Source organism: Ursus arctos, unplaced genomic scaffold (genome assembly GCF_023065955.2).
Source record: "Ursus arctos isolate Adak ecotype North America unplaced genomic scaffold, UrsArc2.0 scaffold_28, whole genome shotgun sequence".
Classification (NCBI taxonomy): Eukaryota; Metazoa; Chordata; class Mammalia; order Carnivora; family Ursidae; genus Ursus; species Ursus arctos.
This window is the reverse complement of record NW_026622963.1, coordinates 29,721,346-29,745,684: the sequence shown is the minus strand read 5'-3', so window position 1 is coordinate 29,745,684 and position 24,339 is coordinate 29,721,346. Positions and strand designations below refer to the sequence as shown.

The 24,339-nt window shown below is 43.6% G+C and overlaps 1 protein-coding gene across 16 annotated transcripts in view; it reads right to left on the bottom strand.

The window, feature by feature from the left end:
• Positions 1-24,339, bottom strand: part of AKAP13 (A-kinase anchoring protein 13) — a 323,670-nt gene that overhangs the window by 158,911 nt on the left and 140,420 nt on the right. For 13 of the 16 annotated variants that reach the window (XM_044388388.3, XM_044388389.3, XM_044388391.3 and 10 more), the window contains exon 5: positions 18,471-18,654. In XM_044388388.3, coding sequence (XP_044244323.2) covers positions 18,471-18,654 — 184 coding nt within the window. Of the gene's footprint in view, positions 1-10,573; positions 10,964-18,281; positions 18,424-18,470; positions 18,655-24,339 lie in introns of those variants that run through there. The other 3 variants (XM_048220815.2, XM_048220818.2, XM_048220825.2) reach the window with 2 other exon arrangements.

Sequence of the window (24,339 nt, the reverse complement as noted above, 5' to 3'; positions counted from 1 at the left end):
ATCTCTTCATGCCCTACTCTTTAAGTCATCTTCTACGCCCAACGTGGGGCTCAAACACACAACACTGAGATCAAGAGTCCCGTGCTCCACGGACTGAGCCAGCCAGGTGCCCCCTTTATGCCCTATTCTTGTACTCTCTTCTTCTTATACCTTCTGCAGCCACACTATAAATGTCCGTTCCCCAAGCACACTTCATCAGCCACCGATGCTGGCCTATCCAAAACCCACCCATCTTTCAGTCTGGTTTCCAGGCTTCTTCCATTCTTCTTTCCAGTGATACAGTCTTTCCTCCCCTCTGACTACACAAGACCTTATTCTATTACTGTCCTGTGGTGTTAAAACAAACCAAACCCGCTTTGGGCTATTTAATGGTTACTTATGTACCTGTCTTATCCCTCTCACCAGAATACAAGGCTCCTTAGAAGGATGGTGCTTACTGGAGCTGTGATTTACTGAAGGTTTAAGACTGAAAATCAGCACAGGGTGCAAAAATAAGTGTACAGAGAATCTTCTTTATCATTACTTTCTTTGGCTCAGTAACAAATGAAAATGCGGCCTATCATTGTGGGCCTATGTTCTAGAAAAAACTACACTCTTCCAAAGAACAGAATCACAGAGCAGACAGACATGCACACAGAAGGGGAATAAGGGAACTGGGGCTGACTAGGCATTACAAACCGACTTCCCAACACCGAGAGGGAATGTTTAGCTCACTACCTGCCCCCTCCCTAAAACCACACGCACGCAGCCTGTCCTGTTCTCCTCAGAGCAGTTCTAACTGTGGTGCCACGTTCAGTGTTTACATTATTCTGCATCCAGAAGTGCTGCTCGTAGCTGCTCCATGTAATGTCCTACAAGTACTCTCCCTTTCTTGCCCAATTTAGTATTTTCACTTGAATTAAGTTACTTTCTTTTTTCTAACTACTCCTAACTAGAACCTTGTTTGTATGGTCTTGCTTCACAAGATGATATTCCCAAGATCATTCAACGAAACATTTACTGAACACCTATTAAGGGGTAGGCACTGTGCTCAATGCCAGGGCTACAAGGATCAACAGGATAGCTTTCCTCAAGAATAAATGTAAACACACAGCTAAGGTCAAACACGCATTACTGTGAGCTAGCCACAGCTTGGCGTATGGAAGCAAAAAGCAGGAAAGAGTCAAGAGTTTTATACTTACAAGTGTGGCATTTGATGCACTAAATACACCACGTTTCTTCAAAATCACCATGCTATTATTCGTAAAAGTACCATTACTTTATGTACCACTAAGAAGAAGCTTTAGTGAATTATGACCACAACATCGTAGCAGTGTTGATCAAAACGTATCCAATTTCACAGCCAGAAAAACGACATCTTAAAAGAGATTAACACAGGTTAGAAACAGAGCCACCTGCCTCTCTGTGTCCCGGCAGCAGCAGTACCAACAGTGCAAGTGAACGGTTCCAATGAGCCCACACGCATCTGCTTCCATGCCATGCTCCGATTAATGCTAACATTCGCCCGCGTTCTGAAGCGTGCAACAAACAGACAGCACGTACATGTGAAGAAAGCAGCCCAAGGCACCTCAGGGGACCGTGGCTTGGTATACTTCCACAGAAACATCTAACATGCTATTTTCAAACTTTTAGGTAGCTGAACATCTTTGAATAAAATCATTTGTAAAAAAAGAACTGCTTGGTGGTGGGGCCAGCACAGCCAGGGAAGGCAGAGCCCTGCTTTCTCCCCATTCACCTTCCCTCCCAGGTGGGCTGGGAGGCTCCCACCTGGAACCTGGGGCGGAGCTAATGCTCTGTAATTCCCAAAGTACAGACTTTATGTACAACTACCACGGTTCCCACTTCACAGCCATTCTCCTTGTTTAGTCTCCTCTGAACTTGGAGAATAACTACTCAGCCTTCTCTTGATGAGAAGCCCTTTCTGGGTCCACAGTTGGTAATTAAGTTGTCCCTCAGTTTTGTGTTTCTACCACAGAGGGGAATATGCCTGAGATTCTAAAATTTGCCTTAGAAATATTACACAAAGATTTTATTGCAACCAAATCAAGTCTGGCGCGACAGAAAAGCACACCCACAAGCTGACTTGAAATTCTGCTTGTTTCTACTAGTGAATTAATAGGCACCATAGCCTCAGCTGAGGGTTTCTGTTGTTTTAAATGGTGAATGGGAGATCTACAGAGGAGGACATGTAAATGCTACGGGCCGCGATCTCTCCCCATTTCATTTCTTTTCTTTCTTTTTTTTTTTTAAGATTTTATTTATTTGACAGAGAGAGAGACAGCCAGCGAGAGAGGGAACACAAGCAGGGGGGAGTGGGAGAGGAAGAAGCAGGCTCCCAGCAGAGGAGCCTGACGTGGGGCTCGATCCTGTAACACAAGAATCACGCCCTGAGCCGAAGGCAGCTGCTTAACTGCTGTGCCACCCAGGCGCCCCTCTCCCCATTTCATTTCTTGTCCCAAGGAGGACACCACCCCTCTGAAAAAAAAGAGTACTTTTACTAATTGTGACATTTCTGCGCTATGGGGACTGCTTCGTTCCTACTCCATCGGACAGTACCAAGGTCTCCAAGAATTTCTTAGACTGTCACATTCAGCCAGACCCAGGAACAGACTACAAAACAGAAAAGCCCAGCTGACACCGTGATTACCTTGAAACTTGCAATCACCCCGTGGTAACACAATTTATTGTTTTCAGCCATTGTCAGCAAGTTCCACCTCATCCCGAGTTTGCAGCACAACCCCCAGGGCAGTCTCCCGCGGAGCTCTGAAAGCCCTGTTGCACTGCACCGTGATGCGGTCTTCACTTCACTCCTCGGTAAGTAACCTCCTCCTTCCGACTGGCTGGGCCAACCCGCCCCTCCTCCCAGCCCCTCCGCTGCTTAATCCCCAGACACGTTGCAGGTACTCAAACAGACGCTGGGATTTCACTCCAGTTGGGAGAGTACCAGTATTCCTCTGTTTTCCTCAAGATGTTTAACATCAACTCCAGATCACAAAGAACTCACTCACTGTAAAGGGAGAAATAGCCTCTAAAGAAGTAACTCCAGTAAAGCCTGTGTAGCAGCAGGAACGGCTTAGAAGGCGAAGCTGGCAAGGAACCAACAACACGCTGTGACAACTAGACCCAGTGCGCGGTCAAGGTCAGGGGAAGACCACGGCTAAAAAGATACTCTTGGGTAGTTGGGCAAAAAGGGAATATAAACCACATATGAGATAATATTATATTAATGTCGTATGACTGATACCTGCACCGTGATAAGAATATGCTGAAATACTCTGGAATAAGGGGACATGTCTGCAACTTATCCTCACAAGAGTTCAGTAACATTACATGTATATAAATGCACCGATAAACACAACAAATGTTAGCAACTGGAGCATTTCCATGAAGAGTATACAGGAGTTCACTGTTCCATTCTTGCACCTTTTCTGGGAGTTCAAGATTTTCCAAAATAAGTTAAATATAAAACATTAACTTAATAAAAGGCAGAGGTAACGATTCTTTCACTCTGTGATCACTATTTAGTTAAGGGAGGTAACAAACTAGTATGATTTGGGAATCTACGAAGAAACAGGCAGGTGCTTTTTAGGTACACTATTTGATCCTTGTAAGAATCCTTCAAAGAAGTGCTATGCTTAGTTCAGGGGAGAGAAAACAGAGACTCAGACACGGTAACTCACTTGCCCAAGATCTGCCACATCCATCAGCAGCTTGATAAGCCTGGCTTCCCAAGACAAAGTTCACCACTGACAAGAAGTGAGAGCGCGGGCTAGGTGCTTCGCTTCTTTGCACATGCGTTCTGATCTGTAAGAAGACGGTCAGAGACCCTCTGCAAAGTTGCTGTGGCGATTACAGGGAGCAGCAAACAAATTATCCAATGCTGCTGGGCACAGAGTGGGCGGTCAGGAAGCATCAGTACTCTCCCTCCTGAGCACTCAGCTAGGAGGCCCTGGAGTGATGGATCTGCAGCCAGGCTGGACCGACCTCCAAGCCTGGGCCCGCCCATGATCTCCCGTAGCATTGCTTTAGGTGGCAGTTGGCTGCCCTCTACGGGACCCCCCCCACCACCGGCTGCCACAGCAGGAAGCACCTGGGGTCACCTGAAGTCTGCACGGAGCAAAGAGGCCTTCAGCGGAAGAGTTTCCACACAAATTCAAAGAACGTCCACTCCCGGCCCAATGTTTCCGGCACACTGGCATTCTCTGGTGAAGTGTTCCAAAGTCCCCCACCTGCCCACTTACTCCCCTTACTCCAAGGCAGCCACAGATCAATCACGGCCATTCTCAGGTGCCTGACAAGACCCAGACAACAGGCAGGGCAAACCGCACAGTCCAGAGTCTCACTGCCTCGCTCCTTTCAAAATAAGCACATTCCTCTCAAACGAAAGACAGCGCCAACTGTGACATTTATTCCTTCAACCTATTTTTAAAAAATGGCACAAACCGTTCACCTCATTTTTCACAAAATGGACACTAACTGGCACCTACCCTTCCCTAAGGGGGAAAAAATATTCTACTTGCCGTAACAAATCAACATAAATTTATCTCATTGCATTGAATATAGATTTCCCTGGAGGCTAAATCGCTGGGTGATATCATAACAAAGGCTGTTGAGCTGTGAGTGGAATCCCCTTTATATCATGGTCTGGTCTAAGCTTAGTTAGCTTCCAGGAGCCAAAGTTTCTTCACCTGTTTACAACAAAGTGGCAATAATATCAGCTTTCTTACAGAGTTGTTTTAGGGATTAGAGATACACTTCTATTACACTGGTTTCTATTTCCTTTCACAAGCAAGGGGTACACACCCTAGTCACTTCCTCTTACAGCTGCATTTGTTAATGGTTTAAACAACGTACCGAATGTTGAGCTATGGGTTTTATATATATCACCTCATTTATTCTTTCAACTATGCTTGAAGGAAGATATTACCCCAATTTGCAGATGAGGAAACTGAAGGTGTGAGAAGTTTAATGACCTGCCTTGCAGCTAGTACGTCACGGAGCCAGAACTAGGGCCGACGCTCTAAACCACCACACAAAACCACCTCTGTTATTTTGCACCAGAAAATGCAGATTGGTGAAGCCCATGAAGTATTTTTAACATACACTCTTTGGGGGGTTAAGTCTGGGGGGGTGCAGGCTCTAGATTACTGCGCGTTACAGATACGACGTTATAGCTTGTGGCCCATGGCTTCCATGGTTCTTTTTCTCTTTTCACGTGGAGAGGCTACTTGGGCTTTCTAACTCAATCGCTCCATGACTTCTGGAATACTTTGCTCCTCTGACAGCAGAAGTTCTGCATTTTCTAGTCTCACCTTACTGCACTGTTTTCAAGATCTTAAAAAAAAAATTAATATCTTACCATGATATTAATTATATTTGCATAAATATCTAACATATCAACATTCGTAGGATAAGTAAAAATAAAAGTTAAGTCAAATTTATACTAGACTGACATCTAAATATTTACTGATGACATCAACCTACTTAGTTGTTGATTTCGCTCACTCAATCAGATTTAAGCCACCAACCTGATTCAAATAACTGTCAGGAATTAATTTTCAGAAGTAATGTTAAGTCTCATTTTCCCACCAAGGCAACGTTCTTAAATCTTAACTGCATTTTAAAATTACCCGGCGAACTTTTTAAAAATCCTGATGTCCAGATCACACCTCACACCAATTAAATAAAAATCTCTAGAGGTGGCCCTTAGGCATCAGTAGTTCTTAAAGCTCTCCAGGAGATTCTAATGTGTAATTAAAATCCTCAGAGGATTCTAATGTACAGCCAAAGCTGTAAAACACCACATTAAAGTAACCTACAGGTGCCAGTTCATTTTAAAAAGAAAAGCACAGTCAAGGCTGGCAAGACTGCAATAAATACTGAAGTACTGTATCCTTTGACCTAATTACACAAGTCCTCAGAATTCAGCTTACAGAAATAATTTAACAGAAGCAAAAATCAATAGGTAAAAATGAGTCTCACTGCAGCCTTCATTACTTAATTTCTGATTTTTTAAATGTTAAGACTAACATTTAACACTGGGTAAATGGTTTAAATACTCGAGATAAACAAAATACTTTAGAGCGCCTCAAAAACAATTGTAAGACCACAGAAATAGATAAGAATAGGATAAAGTAAAAATATCAGAACACAAAATAGACAATCAGCTGCACTGCTGAAAAAAAAAACAATGCTGGGGTGCCTGGGTGGCTCAGTCAGTTAAGCATCTGCCTTCGTCTCAGGTCATGATCCTAGGGTCCTGGGATCAAGCCCCATATTGGGCTCTTTGCTTAATGGGGAGCCTGCTTCTCCTTTGCCCCTCCCCGTGCTCGCTCGCTCACTCTCTCTCTTTCTCTTTTTGTCTCTCCCTGACAAATAAATAATATCTTTAAAAAAACAATGCAATGTGGGAGTTAATACCTGAAAATGAAATAAATCTGTCTTACTGATGGCAGTATTATGAATAATATTATGTCTAACTTAAAAAAAATGCTAATTCTCCCTTCTTGTTGTCCTTCTTGCTTCTGGCCTACGTCGGAGGACTGACACAGCATAGGGCAGGTGTCACCACGAGCTCTACTGCAGGCAACACAGAGAAATAAACCTGAGTCTGGACTCGGACACACTTATATTTAATTCATCCCCAGACCAACACCAGACTAACACCGTCCCCAGACCAACATCAAATGGATCCTCATCTAAGAAATAACCCAACTGTCCAATCCCCACTCACTCAGTAATGCACTTTCTCTTTTTTCCACCCTCTCCCTCCCCAGATGACTGAGGCCACCTCAGTGATGACACAGAGATTCCTATTTAAGTAGGACTGGGATTTCTCTTTCTATAAAGCTAGGTTGATCTCTCGCAGAACATGATTCTCTGTCTATTCCATGACAGTTACTGACTTCATAACTACTTACTGTCCTCTACATACAAAGTGCACTTAATGAGAGGAAAAATACAGGCACGTGAGAATTATCTTGAAAGGGAGACCATTATCACTGTGACTAACATCAAACTCCAGGCTGGGGAAAGAGACAGAAATGCTTACAAAATAATCTGAAACTTGGAAAGAATAATAGAACTGGATAAAGTAATTTGAAACTGATGACAGAAAACAGATCAGGAAGAAAAGTCCAATATTCAAACACCAGAACAGAGATAACACATCTTTAAAATGTTAAGTTTCTTTAGCTTTCTCATGAAGCAAACACACAGAACAAAAATCAAACAGCAACCCTAGATGTTCACCAATTTAAATAATCTAATCACGACAGAGGGCAAAGAATGTACATCCATTTCTTCCAGTCTTATTTCTGAAAAGCATGTGAAACTCCATCTAAAAAATTAAGACTTAAATAAGAATCTGTAACTTCAGGTAGTGGTGACCATTAAAATCAGGTGTTAATTTAACAAGCTTCCAATGGAGAAGCTGCCACAATTCTACAGACAAGTGATTTGTTCTACTTATAAAAACCAGTAACTTTAATCACAACGAAGTCATCACTCTGTAAACTAGCTTTTCCCAGTTCAGGAAAAAGAAAAAAGCATTCTTGCTCATTAGTCTGGGCAGGACTCTTCAGACATGAAGTTCACTTGACTTTATATAAGGTTACTCTCATTAAAATTTAAGAAAAGAACCGATACTTACTAAGTCCAACAAGCTTCTAATGAGCTTGTGTATTTTTATATAACCCACTGCCCTGAGGCAGCATTTTTCATAAGTCATTGTTGAAATGGATTCATCTTATTTAGAAGCACTTAGACAAATAACATATGTCAAAATAAAGAGACAACGTCTCTTTCACAGACTAGACGGGACTTTTTTCAGGTCTCTCTTCTCTAACGTGCTCCTTGCGCAGCAACACAGAACATGGATCCGCTCTCCCTGCGCACAGCACTGCACCATCACTAGTTAGGTGAGTTCGAGGACAGCTGCTCAAGCTACTGATCAAGGACCAGATTTAAAAAAAAAAAAAATTCCAATTCATTACAGAAGCAAAAATTCTAAAAATGAATTACTAGAAAACTAAAATACACAAGATACAAAACTGAAGCCCAAAGTTCTTGTTAGATTGAATGGACTTAAAATGACTCTGTCAACTTACCATACAAGTTTCTAAACACATTCTCTCCACTTCGCACTGATCTCATCACAGATCAGTGACAAAGAACGGGCAGCTCAGCACTGAGCCGGGCCTGCCTCCTTCTGAGCAGCAGTGGGTTACAACAGCGATTCCTGCAGACTGCCAGGAACCACGTTTTACATTCCTGACATCTACAGACCCTGGCGAGACAGGCAAGCAGGAAAAAGAAAAGTCACGGCACAGACGGGGACATGGAACGTGGAACCAGCTACAGATGCGCTGGATCACGTGTCCTCTTCTCCCGCGGTACACCTCACAAAGGCCCGGGCAAAGCCAAACACTAAACTCAGTACCGGTCAAGAGTTTTTTAAAAGTTCAATCCAACTGGTGTTTATTATTGTTTTTATAAAATCAAAAGCATCCAAATATCCACTTAAACAGCCATGTCACAAAGCGCTTTTGTAATTAATTCACAGACACAATTTCCTGGAACCAAATGTGAAATACTAGGAACGAATGACAGTACATCATAAAAGTAATGCACTGTAAAGCAGAATTGTTTTTCGGAGCACTTTCACCATAAATGTCATTTTTACTCTTCCAAGTGACAAGGGCCAATAATCTGCACAGAGATGAAGAACAACAGCATAAACGAACCAAGGTTTCACACAGCTGAGGGCTGAATGAGGGCTAAAAGAGCAGGGTTTTTTTTAAAGATTTTATTTATTTGAGAGCGCGAGCGTGCGCATGAGCACAGAGGGGAGAGGGAGTAGCAGACTCCCCGCCGAGCAGAGAGCTCAATGTGAGGCTCGATCCCATGACCCCGAGATCACAACCTGAGCCAAAGGCAGATGCCTAACCGACTGAGCCACCCAGGCACCCCTAAAAGATAAATTTTTAAAATCTATTCCAAGCAATCTATTCCCAAATAATTTAGTATTAAACTTACGTGGATTAACGAGCTGAAAGAAAAGCTAAGAACAAAATGTTTCTTTTAGATTAAAAAAGGTGTTAAGAGGTATTCTACCTCTAACACTCTAATCTTAACAAAATCATTGGCATATTAGCACATATTTTCTAAAATTAAACACAAATCCCACCTGAAAACTGGTCTTCTCTACATTGTACTTAAGTTCATATTTCAAGATATCTCAAAATACCACATTTCCAGAAAATGAATGACCTAGGTTATACATTTATTCATTCAAACCTTCAACAAATATTCATGTAGTATCTACTGTGTTCCTGGATGCTACGAATAGACGGCTGAATAAATAAGACAGCCAAAGTTCCTACGATCACAGAGCTTCTATTAGACAGGGGTATGGTTACAGTTAGAGATACGTCTTTAAAAAAAATAATAAAACTAGGTGCTTATGGCAGAAACTTCCTGTGGGTGGAGAGAGTGCGTTCTTCACACAGGTGGTCAGGAAAATCTCTGGGGAGAAGGGGCCAGTGATGTGAATCCTATGAAAGAGCCAGCATATGGAGTTACTGGGACAGGACAGAACAGGCAAATGGTTCAGCAAAACGCAAGGATCCTGTGGAGAGAAAGCAACGAGAAGGAGACGAACATCAGGAAATGGAAGTGTCAGAGTTGGACGGGGTTCAGGTCTCATGGGGCTCTGCAGACCATGGTACCAACTAGGATTTTACTCTGAGTTGGGTGAGAAAATTGTGAGGAAGAGGAGAGCAAAGATGAAAATACAGAAGAATAAAACAGTATTATTAGTGTGGTATGAAATGAATATAACTTACTTTAAATCCTCCGAATGACTTTGAGGCAAGGATCAGTTTATTTCCATTTTTCATGTGAGGAAATGACAGGCTTAAGGAATAATTTGTTCAAGTACACGGCCAGTAAGTGAAAGGCCAGAATTTTACCCAGACCTAATTCCGAAACTTCTGTACCTCCTTCCACTGTGAAACTGACCCCCTAACACTGTCCAACGATGACCACATTCAAATTATACACACTGTAAGTCTGATACAATATTTATCAGAAGCTAATCAGGTATATTAGATTTTCTGTTACAAATTTTTTAGGATCCATAGCAAAAAACCCATACATTAAGAAGCCACTCCTCAGAGATGGGGTTATAGCGTCCAAACAGAGTATCCATGGCTGGCCCCAAAACTCAAGGTTATGTACGTGGAACAACAAAATTCAACAAGCACAGAGTGCACTTCAACGAATTTCAGCATTCCCACTGCTATGCACCCATCAACAACCAGTCAGCCTCCGCCTCCTCACCTTACCTAGCGTGATGCAACTCAAGCAAAAGGTCGGGGCTGAGGCTAACATACATGTAAAACCCTGTCAAATCAAGTGCAGAAAAAGAGCATTTTCCCGGTGCTAACACCACGAGTCATTCACGGGGGGAAGTTCAAAGATGCGTCTTCTGGAGACCAGCAAAGGCCAGGTCCAACACCAGAGACCCAGCACTGAAGACCACCGACGCCTCAGTCTGGAAGCGGATACTCACTGCCGGCTGCTCAAGCACCTCGAGTATCGCAGGCCCATCCTGTCCGGGCCCCGGCCCCATGCTGCAGCTCTAAGAGTAGAGAAAGGCGGGCCTCCCAAAGGCGTGTTCTGCTGAGTCTCTTCTGACAGGAACTGCAGCATCTAGTTCCTTGTTTGAGGGTTACTGCAATGTCTTCCATGAAGCCACCGCACAGGAACAGTGCTGAGCTTACCGAGTCCTACAAAATCAACTACGGCACTAAAACGCAGTGGGAGAGGCGAAATGCCAGCCACGGGGAGGGGGAGAGGGGGATCGCCAGTGCACCGCGAAATGGATAGGAGGCTCCTATCTTGGGTGCTTGTGAGGAACTCACTGCTAGACTAGTTCACATCCATGCACACAATATTTGGTTCTTCTCTCCTTCCTTCTCCTTTTTTTTTTTTTTTTTTTGGCCTAGTACTGTCACTCTGCCCTCAACTAGTACGGAAAGAATGGAGAGGAAAGAGGACACATAATTTGAGCAACTACTGTGTATCAGCAGTTTGCTATAAATTCTATGCTGTTAAATAACTAAAAACAAAACCTTTCTAAGGTAATGGTCAGAACATGCTAGAAAGTTAGACAGACTTGCTTCGATTCTTTACTCTGACAGTGCCCCACCTGTATGATCTTGGGTCAGTTACTGAAAGTTCTCTGGGGCTCCATTTCCTCATTTGTGAAGTGGGAATACTGGGTTTGCTGTGAGAACAAATAAAGACGCATGTCAAGTGTCGGCATAGTGTCTGGGCCTCCCGAAGTGCTCAATAAATTGTGACTATGTGGGATACTATAGGGCTGGTGTAATTCTAAGGAACAAAAAAGAATGCAGTTTTTGAGCTATATATTTTTAAAAAGGGCACAGAACCCTTGCTTGTGGGTGAACTGTCAGACAACTAAAACCACACCCACATCACCCTACTCCCAAAAATCCAAGAGGAAACTGGGGCTCTTCCCAGCTGTGTCAAGGGAGTGTTACCATTGTGGGTGAGGCTGACCAGGAAAACACATGTCAGAAACTGGATGGTGGTGCAGAGAGATCCTCTTTACACAGAGCTGAGTGGTCATCTTATTTCCAATGAATCTTCCCTCCTAGCTCTCCAGGCAGAAGGATGCGCCCAGTTTCTAAGAACTACACAAGCACGTTCCCATTTTATCCTAAGAGACCTAGGAGGTACATGCTATCATTTCCATTGTACAGGTGAGAAAACTGAGGCTCCCAGGCAATACTCAATCGGGATGCACCGTGTTCGACTCCGCCACAGTGAAGGCTGAACAAATAGCCGGACGCTTTGGCCAAATATTGATTTTGGCCAAAAGGTTTATTTGACATGCTTAGTTTTCCCCCTTAAGAATCATTTTTATTTCTGTTAACAATACACGCAGGTAAAATTTCCAAGTCATTCTTTCTGCAGGTATGCCCTTAAGGAAACTCCAAAATTGACCAAATAAAAATAACATATAATGGTTACGAAAGGTTTATGTTTTCTAGAGGGTGGAGGACTTGTGCATTAAGTCAAAATGTCAAGATCACGTGCTGTTGCCATAGAGAATCTGCTACCAGAGGTTAAGCTGTGTGACTTTACAGCTCTCTGAAGAAAAACGCTCAGGCCTGAAGTTACATGGCACCACGGGCAAACAGGCTAGGGCCGTTTGCGTGCACAGAGCAAGAAGTGCACGCAAGGGAACGCAAGACATACGGAACGGCTTTGTTATTCCAACCAACTTGCAACACCAGTCCATCTTCTTATAAAGTCCAAGGCAGTGTAAAAGTTCAGAGGTTTTACAATTACAAACTGGTTCAAATTACTGGTCCATGACTTAGCAGCTGTGGCGATTACCTTCTGAAATGAGGAGAACATGCCCACTGAAGGGCTGGAGAGAAAATAAAACGCACAAGAATTTATGCAAAGTGCCTAGCACAAATACAATAAACGCCAGCCAGTGCTATCGTCATATAAATACAAATGTTATTCTCTGAAAGTGCATTCTTCAATTTTCCAGCATGTTGCCACACAGGCCAACAATCCTGAGATAACCAGTTGAATGGCTTTCTAAAAAAAAACTAGGAAATGTCAAAATTCTTAAAATGCTTCCATTCAAAATTTACCAAAAAAGAAAAAAAGTCATTGAAAACCAGATCAATGAATCATCGTAAATGACCTTGTTTAGAAGACTGACAATGTTATCAAACATGCTTCCTCACAAAATTCTATCAATAAAGTTTAAAAACATCCCAAGGACAGGCTCATGAAGAATACTAGATGGCCTTGGGCACGCTGTCTAGCCTCTAGAATTTTCCCATTTCTAGAGGAATACTGACTGTATGAACTACACCTCAGAACACCTGCTGGAAGGTTCTAAATGAGAACACACTGAAGCACCAAGGTAGCAGGTATCCAATAATGTGTGCCCCCCTCCCCCCGCTCCAGTTTCCACTCAGTTCTACCACCTTCCCTCTATCAGAACAGAGACCCAGATCACGCAGTGAGAAAGGGGGATGCATGAATGGACGAACATAAGGATGGACGGACAGATGGGACTTGAGCCAGAGAAACGTAAAGTTTAAAAAAAAAAAAAAGTCCTCCTCCCTGGCTACTTTTTTGAAGATAAGTTCGTACATTTGCTTCATTCTTTCCCCTCTCAAGCAAAGCAAAAGCAAAGGCTCGAAACTTGTTTTGTGCCAGATGGGCTACTGAGGACCCACTCGTCAAGCACTTCAAGAGGACCCTGAAGAGGCAATCACTATGTTCACAGAACATCTTGCTCAACAGCACTCGGCTCCATTGTGCAAGAAGTACACGTGAGTAGTTACTCTACCCTCTGACCCTGAACCCAGGTTTTAAGTGTAAACGTGTCAAAAGAAGGACCTGAGAAGAGACTCTGTAGACCCAAACTCTTTGAGAGAGGCCAATACTGACCTACAGTAACAAACCCTGACCTAGGGCCTTGTGTCTGCCAGGCTGGGTCGGTGCTTTGCATACGCACACGTGTCATCTGTACCTGAACAGATCCCTGGACTTTGAGCTTGAGCCTGGCTCTGTTACTTTGCAGCCTTGTGACTTCGGGCAACTCACTTTACCTCATTTTCCTCAATTATAAAATAGGGATAACAACACCTGACCTATCTACTCATTAGGCTGTCGTGAAACCAACGTAAAAAGACAGCTCGAGTGTAAACAACACTGCTTTTAAAACCGTACTCTGGGTAACGGAAATGGGAAGTAGATGTTAGGACCAAACGGAAAGCTGTGAGCCCTTTCCTAATTAAGTGTTCATCATCCTGCATCCTACTGGCCTCTTCCTGAGTCTCTCCTTCCTATCAAGTTTTTGTAGAAGGAAGATTGTGGGCCACAGAATTCTATGGATGTGTGACAGGAGCTCTACCACTTTCAATAAAGCCTCAGGCTAGTTACCTTAGCTCTCTGAGCCTTCATACTTCATCTGTACAACACAAATAAGGCTGATTTCAGCAAGGTTGTCCTCAGATTGAAGCGAACTATTAGCTGTAATGTACCAACCATGATTTCTAGTGTGCTGCAGGCATTCATGAAATACAGAGATTTAGTGAACTGATACAGAAAATAACACGAGGAGGAACATTGAAACTTGCTCTCTGGGCAAATGAAATATTTCAACACTTTCATGTCAACACTCCAGAGTTGACATTCCCTACAGGAATACTCTTCCTGTAAGGGTGGCAGCATGTCAACAATCCCTCACCCATCTGGAGCTCCCTGTTCCGTCACCCAGAGGCATCATATCACAGCATGGAGAGAGAACCAAACTAATTTTTTTAGAAGTGATATCAATTACACGAGGGAATGATTTCAAACTCTTATCAAAAGCAGGGACAACTGCACGCTGCCCAGAAATTCTTTTAAGATTTTGCCAAATTTCTTTAATGTATGAAAAATCATTATGGCGCTAGAAGTAATGGGAAATCAAGGAGAGGGCAATAAAGGACACCGTTTATGAACGGTCACTGTGTTGGTGCTCTACGTACATTCCTTCATTTATTTCTCAAAGCAACACACTGGAGATGGCCCTCTCGTGTTTCCCATGTTACAAACAGGGCTGGGGCTTCAGGAGGGTAAGGGGATCACCCAAGATCATAGCTTCAGAGGCAGATCCTGGGGTCAAGACTCGCCCGCCTCAACATAAATTCTGCCAATCTCTCTACCAACTTCAATTCGCAGAGTACAATAAATATCCCAAAAAAGACACTCGAGGTAGACCAATCAAGTGGAATTTGAGTTTCACTGATCAGTGAACTATCATCTTACTGATTACGCGACTATATGAGAAAATTTACACACAGCACCTTAGAGTCTAACAAAGTATCTGCACAAATCTCCCTCAGGTCTAACAACCTGGTAACACAGGCCAACTAGGTATCATCCACGGGATGAGACACTCAGGATGGGCAGGTGACTACCCACCTTTTTCCAAGTCACACAGGCTACTAAGTGGGGAAGCTTCGCTCGTCATCCCTAAGCAGTTCCACTATACCATACTGTCCTCTCTTCAAGCCAAGGTATCTATTGCCCCTGTATCTGCTCCAAGCAATAACCACCATCTGTGTGACAAATAACCCCCATTCGTCACAGTGCACATGCCAGGCACTTGGCTGTAATTCCAGGAGGTGGGTGTTATTATCCTTGTTTCTTTTCAAGCAGATACAGAAACTGAGGCTTAGACAGTAAAGTTATGTAATGAGTCCACAGTAACACAGCTACAAATGGCAGAGCCAAACTGCAAACTTTGGTTTGACTCCAAAGTCTGCACACTTAGCCACTACCTGGAACTGCCTCTTGGTCTCAGCTCCTTCCCTCCCCCAGATGAGTGATCCAGGTCCCCAGATGGCTTATGTGTTGTGTGTGAGATGTCCCATAGCACCTGGCTCTCACAATCTCTTTCTGGATGACTCCAACGCAACACCCATCTCATGTCACCTCCTAGCCTCAGCTCAACCAAGAGCCTCGAGACTTGGGGTCCCTCCCTCTTCTACCCATCACTACTTAGGAGACCTCGGGCAAGCGGATGTTCAACTAACTTCTCTTCAAAACGAGGAAGACAACTGTGCATCTACCTAAAAGCAAGGACAGCCCTAAGTGTTCTGGGTAAGATCTCTTCTCAGGCAAGACTGGTAACATTTTGTCTAAGGTGAATTTTCAGATCACAAATACATCCATAGTCATAATGCAAGATCAAAATATAAGCTAAAATAAAAGAGCAGTGAGTCAACAAAATCTCTCTGTTCCCTGTCACTGAACTCAGTGGAAGTTAATAATAACAGATTACAGAAAAGGGAAGCCGTCAAAAACATCCTGAAGAATTACTGCTAACTGCTCGGATTTAGTATTGATTCAAGAGTTCTCTAAAGACATGGGTCTTATTCAGATAATCTACTTCCAAGCACAGCAGAATTGATCTTCACACAGAAGTGACTCCGTTTATCAAAATGGATTATCAAAACAAGCCTCAGACACATAAACACAAACAGAACTTGGACCCTAATCAGCACAATGTCGTCTTCCACCACCTCTAAAAAAATAATAAAATACAACAAAAAACCAAGGTAAGCAGCAAGGAATGAAAGCAACAAATTTACTTTGGGAGACATATAAAAGAATTTAAATAAACTTGAATTTTCAGTTAAGACTGGCATGTAAATAGTTATTTTGTAAGAGTAAAAATGTATGTAACCCTACCTCGATTTCTTATTAACTGAAAAGAAAAAATAAAACGAAATGAGCCTATATGTAAACATTTAATTTAAATAAGGGGAGAGGTAAGAACACCCAAGTCTAAAGATTTTAGTGAAGTATTAGATGGTGTCACACAGTGGAACAACTCGTAGCTTTTCACGAACAACCCTGTGAGTTTCACAAGACAAACTCCTGGCTCAGAAACACACGTGCATAAGCTTTTGCCTATAATTTTAAAGGTTGCAGACCCCATGAAGGATGTTCTTGGGCCCCTTGTTCAGAATCCTAGGAGCAGAAGGAGCTCTGGACAGCTTCTTAGGCCATCTGGCTTCTGGTTCTGGCCCGGCCACCTTGTCACTCTGATCCAGTCACTGCCCGTCTGGATTTCACTTTCATCCTCAACCGTTAACAATGATCTTTCCTGGCTCTAAGGCTGAAATTCTAGCAAAGTCTACTAATATCATAGTAAGATCGGGCGTTTTAGAAAAATCACCTCCTTACCATTTTTTATTTGCTAATTTTAATGTCCTACTGCGGTCCTCTATTTGAAGATTTCTCAAGTTGGTTTTCCCTTCAAAAGGAGGTAAGTGGCTTTCGCACATGGAACAGAGCTCATACTATAAAGTAAGCCAAAAAATCTCCAAGAACAAACACTCTTGTTTCCTTAAAGCTGCGCGGCAGTAAGTCTTGTGACACCCTCACCGAGTATATAATAACGCTGTTGTAATCACTTCATTTCCCCATTTGGACGGCAATCCTTAACCAACTCTGCTTCCCAGCAAAAACTCTGAGCTACAAGATTACATTTAGAGGAACTGCTCTCGAACTGCCTCTCGAACTGCACCACGGTTATACAGAGTTAACCGTTTCAACTTCTGGAACAGGGCTTCTCGTCCTCTGGCCCTGAGGCCAACAGCAGAAGGAATCTAATCACTGGCCAGATGGGAAGTACGAAGGAATGGAACAGATCACCCCCTGGAATACTGTCGCAGAAGAGCTCAAGTATCCAGAGCTCATTTGAGATGAAGAGTGCCCCTCCTACTGTCATGGTATCCGAAGCACCCATTAGAAAGCATCTGAAAAGAACCTTCTGACTTGACTAGAAAAGTTATTAACGGGGCAGGTGAAGTAAACAACAAACAAACAAACGACCTGTTTAAGTAACAGTACGTAGCATTACATCCTGAAATCTCTTCTTGGCCCTTTCAGATCCCCCACCTACTCCCCACACACAGCTACAAACGATAAAAAGATAAAAACCAACTAAGTCTAACCTGAGCAAAAGATCGGGGAATTTGGGAATATCCACCTAACTTATAAGGGTCCCTCAATTACTGAAGAACACGAATCCCACAGGGTTTTTTCTTGTTCAGATTATGTGGCTGAAAAGACGGGGTGACCACAAAACAGTAAAAACTATGTATGAAACTAGAGAAACTACAACTGAAATTTGCACCTTTTATAAATATTCCAGGGAAAAAGGTCGGCTGTTGTAACGCACTTCTTTCTCTAGTTATACAAGAAAAAAGGACTCTTCAAATGTTTTGACTAACAACTTTCCTTCAAACGACTCTCTAAAGAGTCAGAGTGCCTCACAGCCGAAAGCGCGCAGACACACAGGATTTCCTACCGCCCGTTTCCAGGACAACTCAGCTGCTTTCTCCAGCTACTCCTATGAAGAGACCACGGCTCTTGATTTTAGTCACAGAAATTACATTCAGACCCAAACCCAACAGTTCAGCATATTTTCTGCACGCAATTAGTACATTAAAATATTTGTTTCTAATTAACTTCAGTCTTGAAGACATAACAGAAAAAACTGTATGGCGGAGAAAAACTGTTTTCCTTGTACCAAACCGGGATAAACTACATACATGATAATGGAATGCTACCCTCACAGACAAGAGCTATTCTGAGCTTTCAGTAAAGTAGGAGAGGCAAGAAGCAGTGAGGCAGGGAGAGGAGCCGGTAACATGACTTACGTGTGCGTCTCTCAGACAATGAAGCGGTTAGCAGGAGCAAGCTCGCAAGCCTCCAGCAGAAGGCAAGGCCCAGAGCTGAGGTTTTAATTCCCGGCAAACTCACTCGGAGACGCCAAGTGGGCGGTGCTGCGATGCATCGGGGGTGGGGCCGGGCACGAGGGAAAGGCAACAGGGAGAAGGAGCACTTACTCGGTCAGAAGCTGGTGCAGCTTGTGATAACCCCGCTCCAAGGCCAAGCTCGCAGGTGTCGCTCCTTCCTGGTTGTGGATGCTGAGAGCCCCACGGCCACCTGGCTTCTGCAACAGGAACCACGTCAACCTCAGCAGCCCCAGCCGCACAGCAAAATGCATCAACGTCTCCCGTGGACCACCATCTGTACACGGGAGAGAAAATCAGTATGGAGAACGGGAAAACAACAAGCAAACAAACAGAAAAACAAGTGACGTGTGCATCACCCCTCCAAGTACCTACGATCCTAAAGTTAAACCACAACATAAACAGCCTGACTGTGGCGGGCTACAAGGAGCTCTTGCGTAAAGACAGAACAAAGCTGGAACACAGGGTGGGAAGCAAAGTCTCCGAAGAGAACCAAGCCATTTCCATACTCTGATTTCACACTTGTGTGTGCAATCCATTTATACAGGCAGATTTATAAGGGTGAATTCACACATTTGTTCTCTTCCTTAAACGAGAGAGAGAGAAATGCAGCCTCACAACGTGGGGACCCATGCGGAATAGCTGCTAGGGCTTAGATGGGTGTATCATAAAAGGTATAATTAAAGAAAAAAATAACACCCAGACAGGAGTTGTCTGGTTAAACAGTGAGAACAGGTTCTGCTTGTTAAGTACACACAGGTCTTTTTATTCCCCCACATTAAGGGCAAATCAAATTGTCAGCACTGCCAGCTTTTTCTGTTTTGTTTAATGAAAGAAAGAAATGCATCTCCGCGCATAATAAGAAAGACTAATTTTAAGATAATATACTAGTAAGTTCAGTAAGAAATACATGTACTTGGGCTTATTTCACCTAAGGGGAAGGCCCCTCTGATACGGCTAGTCACTTTGAAAGTGGTGGAATGAGGAAGGGCTCAGGAGTCCGACAAATCCGGGTTCGGATGTGGTCGTTTGCCATCTGAGACCGGGCCTGATGCATTCTTACCTCTCTGAACTTCATTTCTTCATCCCCAAGTGGGGCACCTTCACCTCACACCCAGGGTGGCTGCAATGAAGGGGCGGAGGCAGGCAGAGCGCGGGGATAAAGACCGGCTGTACAAGATCCTCGCTCAATGCTAGGTTCCTTCCCTTTCCCCACTCTCTCCTTTTGGACTTCGAATTTCGTTCCAGGTTCGCTAACAACCTCTCTCTTCCTCAGGCTTTCTCCTGTGACCAACCCGAGATGGCAGGGCTGCGATACGCGGCCCCAGAGGCTGGGCGGGGCTCACCTCCAGGAGGTGCCACTTCGACCCTGCAGTGGGAATGACGCCCAGGGGCTGTGCCTGCCTCCTCCTCTCATTCTCCATGGCTTCCGTGGGTCTCAACTTCTTCCCTGGGGGTTCCCAGACTTCTTGGAACCCTCCCCGCCCCGTTTTCTCCTTACACTTAAGTCCTCCGTGCTTCTCATGTGATTAGCAGTGAAGAACGAATCCATCTTTGAACCTGGGATTTTACACCGAACCTCACTGCTTTCCAATCAGTCTAGTCTCCCTATCGCCAAGGTAAATTTTCTTAGACGCAAAAGCTACCTTTTGTATTTTACATTTTTCCCACAGAACCACGCACACTGACTAATTCAAGAATTTACAGGGTATTCAGCAGAGGCACATGGCTGGACAGAGGTAACACCCCAGAAGAAACCACTGCATGTGCGGGTACAAACTGTAATAATCACCACCTCAGAGCAGGTGGCAGGGCCAGACAAAAGGGCAGAAAGAACCTTCACAGAAGATCAAATATCACCACCTGACTTGTGCCTTACAGTTGTTCACAAGCACTCTGACGTCCTTATCAAAACCAAAGAGCTAATAAGGCACGGACCAGGAACTATGTGACTTTTTAGAGACTGGTCAATTCCAGCCTTTCTAGGCGACACCTCCTCAAAGCAGTTTTCTCTACACCCTCACCCTTTCTGATCCCTGATTTCCTGAGTCAGCTCCGTATTTACGACTTCTAACAACAAAGCCATGCACCTGCCCAAAGCTGGCACCCTGGTTCCAGCACCTGTGTCCTCCCCAGGCCTGATTCTAAGGTCCTAAGCAGCAGGTGCCACATGTACTTGTAGGTTGCCCCCTTTCTGCAATCAACAGATGACAAGAAGTGTAACTCATGGTCAGGACTGGCGAGATGCCACGCTCTGGGCTATATATTTTGTATTAACGCTTTTCACGCTCTCAGTAACCCTATGAGGTCTCATTAACCTCAGTTTGCAGACTAAGACAGGTTAATAACTTACCAACAACGAGAATCAGCAAGATTTGAAAATTCTGTCAAGTCTGGAGACCATACCCACTCCATTAACTCCATCCTCTTTTTGTAAAAATCAAGCAATCAGGCAAGCGAGCTAATGCTGTGGTTTACAAAAAGCACCTTTTCATGTTTTCCTCCAATAAATAAAAATGTTTACCCAACTTATCCTTCGTTACTGTTTTTATTCCTTTTGTCTCAGTTTAATCTCCAGCACGCCTACAATTTAAGGACCAATTTCTGTAGTCTAGTCTCTATATTCTGTATTTTTGCCTCAGGATCCTTTGTCTTTTCTCTCTGTATTCTGAGAGTTACTCAACTTCGTTCTTCAGATCACTAACTGCATTTCCTGTGATGTCAATTGAGTCCTTTGTCCCCAATTTGAATTTAATTATGCTATGGGATTCTGGATGTCCCTGCATCATTTCAAGCAACTCCCTTTCCATCTTTGCCCTCACTGTGATGCCTTTTTGCAGATGTAATTAAAGCCCCTAATCAGTTGATTTAATAAGGAAGATTATCCCGGATAATCTGGGTAGGTCTAACTGAATCAGCTGGAAGGCTTTAAAAGCAGGGCTGAGGTTTCCCCTGGAGGATGGCCTGAGCCTGTGCTCTTGGGGCTCCGTCCTGCTCCGGATCTCCCCTTCCTGACTCACTGAGGATGACAGCTTTGGCTCATTTCAGTGGGTCTGAGCCTGCCCATGATCTTCTCCCCTATGCCTGCCTTATGAATCTCGGACTTGCTTAACCAGCCCCCACAATCATGTAAGCCGTGCCCTGCAATGAATCTTAATGCATATTTCTCCTGCTGGTTCTGATTCTCTGGTTGAACCCTGACTGAGGGGCTTCCAGCATATTAAGTAGATACTCCCTAAACTTATTTTTCTCCTGGTTGCTTTTCTAATTTCATAATAGGTTTGCCCTCTTTGAGCTTTTAAGGACAAATGGGAAAGCTCTTCTAAATTTTTCTTTGGTTTCTTAAAGAAAATTATACTCGGGGAGTCTTCCATCTGAATACTCATGATACTTTCCCATTTCTTTTAGGTTGTAATTTATTTCATAGACCATGTGTTGGTTGGCTGGCTTTCCAATTTAACCATGCTAAATTGGAAAAATCTCTATGGAGGCCCGGCTTCTACCCATAGAGAAGGTTGTAAAAAATGTCTTAAGTCCCACTTGCCATCCACTTATACGCCTGAAGCACCTGCCACACCCATTCCCTCCGATCTGCAGAGAAAGCGAACGTGTCTAGCAGGCATTCAACCATGAGGAATATGCTGGATTTTCCGCTGAAGCAAAATGTTCTAAATTCTGTGAACAATCTAGCAATCAAAGACTACATATATTTTCCCTTCCCCATCAATCCACCTAAATGCCCTGCTCATAGTATTCTTTGAATTCATATCTATGAGATTCCAAAATCACCATTCTTTCTACTGTTCTGTACTGCCTCTTAGATAAAGCTGCAGTCTGCACGATGCAGGAATTCTCGCACTCCACGGGGAAGGAAAACGGTGGGCCGGTGCGAGCCTTGGGCTTGTAGAAAAATGACACCTGTAGCCTGTCACAGAATCAAGGTTTGAGAGGCAACAAAACCTTTTGGAGCTGAAGTCCTGCCCTGACGAGGAACTGCTTGTCCTGGAACCAACAGATATTAATCCTTTGCCAAGAAAAAAATCCCCAGTGGTCTCTTTGTATTTTATTTTATTTTTTAGCAGCTATGATAGCTGAAAAAAGACGCAAATATTAGTGAGTGTAGCTAAGGAAAGAGTTCCACGGAAGGGGTGTGGGAACTAAAACACCAAACAATTAAGGCTGAGGTTCTAGTAACCAACAGCAGATACACAGAACTGAGAACGCCCTGGCTGTTTTTGGTGCAGTCTTTCTTAAACTCGTCTAATGCTTCTCTCCACCCAAATTTCTCCTTGTGGGGAGGATTCCCACCCCCAAAGGTGATAAGATCTTTTCATTCAGTCACACAATACCGTGACTAAGAACAAAGATTTCCCCCAGGACGTTTCTCCTCCTCCCCTTTCTTCAGAGCTAGTCTGCAGTGGGCCGGCCCCTGCTACCCTAGAGGGTCCTTCAGGTGAAAACCATCTCAATTCACCACTTTCACCAGCCACCCTGAGGAGCAGAGACAAGGAAGTGAGACTTGATTACTCACAGGGAAGATCTCCTTGCCCCACCATTCACCCTCCACCCAGATGCATCCTTATTACTGATATTTAAAGCAGAACCAAGGCCAAAAGTACAGCATAGAAGCCGTTTTATGTAACTAGGGATGGAAGGACTAGACGGACAAACTCTCTCTCATTCGTGGTTTAAAGTGAAGAGTAACTTTAGAGATACGTAAAAGCAAAAACAAAACAGTGTCATTCTGCTTCCAAGAACCATGCTTTCTAGTGCTGTCCTGTGGTAGCTTCCTATAGGACATGTTACTATCTCTCAACAGAGCTCAACAATGTTCTGTCTCTAATAGATCACTGGATAGTGGTCAAGGTATATTCAAAACAAAGAGCTTACACACCAATACACACTCTCCCAATAGGTCTTCCTCCATTTTACAGATAAAGAAACTGGGAAACAGAGAAGAACTATTTTGCACAAACTCTTGGAGTGTAGCCAGGCTATAAACAAGTGGAGCCCACTACTATGCCCTTCCCATATTACAGCATCAAATCTAAACCAAGAATTAACGTCATGTTCATGCCTGCTGTGCAGGGAGACCAGCAAGCCCTGAAATAATGTCAATTGTTTCAGGTAGGCACCTATACGCACTTCTTCTTGAGGAGAAATCTAAGCTATTTCCAAAGGAGTCACTGACCTGAAAAAAGTTAAAAAGCACTGCATCTAAACAAAGAGTGGGAGGATTAAACACAAATCTTATATGACCCCTTTGTGCAAATATCAGGCTGGGACAACTGTAAACATCCTAGCTTTCAACAGCAAGTAGCCCTGTTATGTAACAGGGTGCCCTGTTTACCTGTCTCATTAACCCAGGCAACAAGCCTGCTTCGTACCTTCTTCCTTATTTAAGTACCTTTGCAACCCACTGATATGAGCAGAATGTTCCTTTACATTCGTCCCTTCGCAGCAAGCACCTCTTAACTGATGCTACGCTGCCTTTAAAGTACCCAGTGGGGTAGATTCTAATCCACAATTAATGAAACAACTTACACTGCAGAATGCAAATCTGGCCCTTGAAAGAGGTTCCTGATTCCAGTTGCTGATTTAAAGGTAGGTCTATCAAGTTCCATGCATGCCTTTCACCTTGCAAAGTATACATACCTAACTTGTTCAATTTCTTTTTGTTCTTTTAATTATTTGTAATTTACGTACAATAAAGTTCACTTGTGGGGGGCGTGCAGTCCTATGAGTTTGAATGCACGCGTAGATTCTTATAACCACTACCACCACCAAGACATAAAACCATTCCAACATCTAAAACTCCCTCATGACAGCCCTCTGCTGTCAGACCTCATACCCACTCCCAGACCCTGGCAACTACTCATCTATTTTCTGTTCCTATAGTTTTTCCCCTTTTCAGACTATCATATAAGTAGAACCATACACTAAGAAATCTTTGGCAATGGAC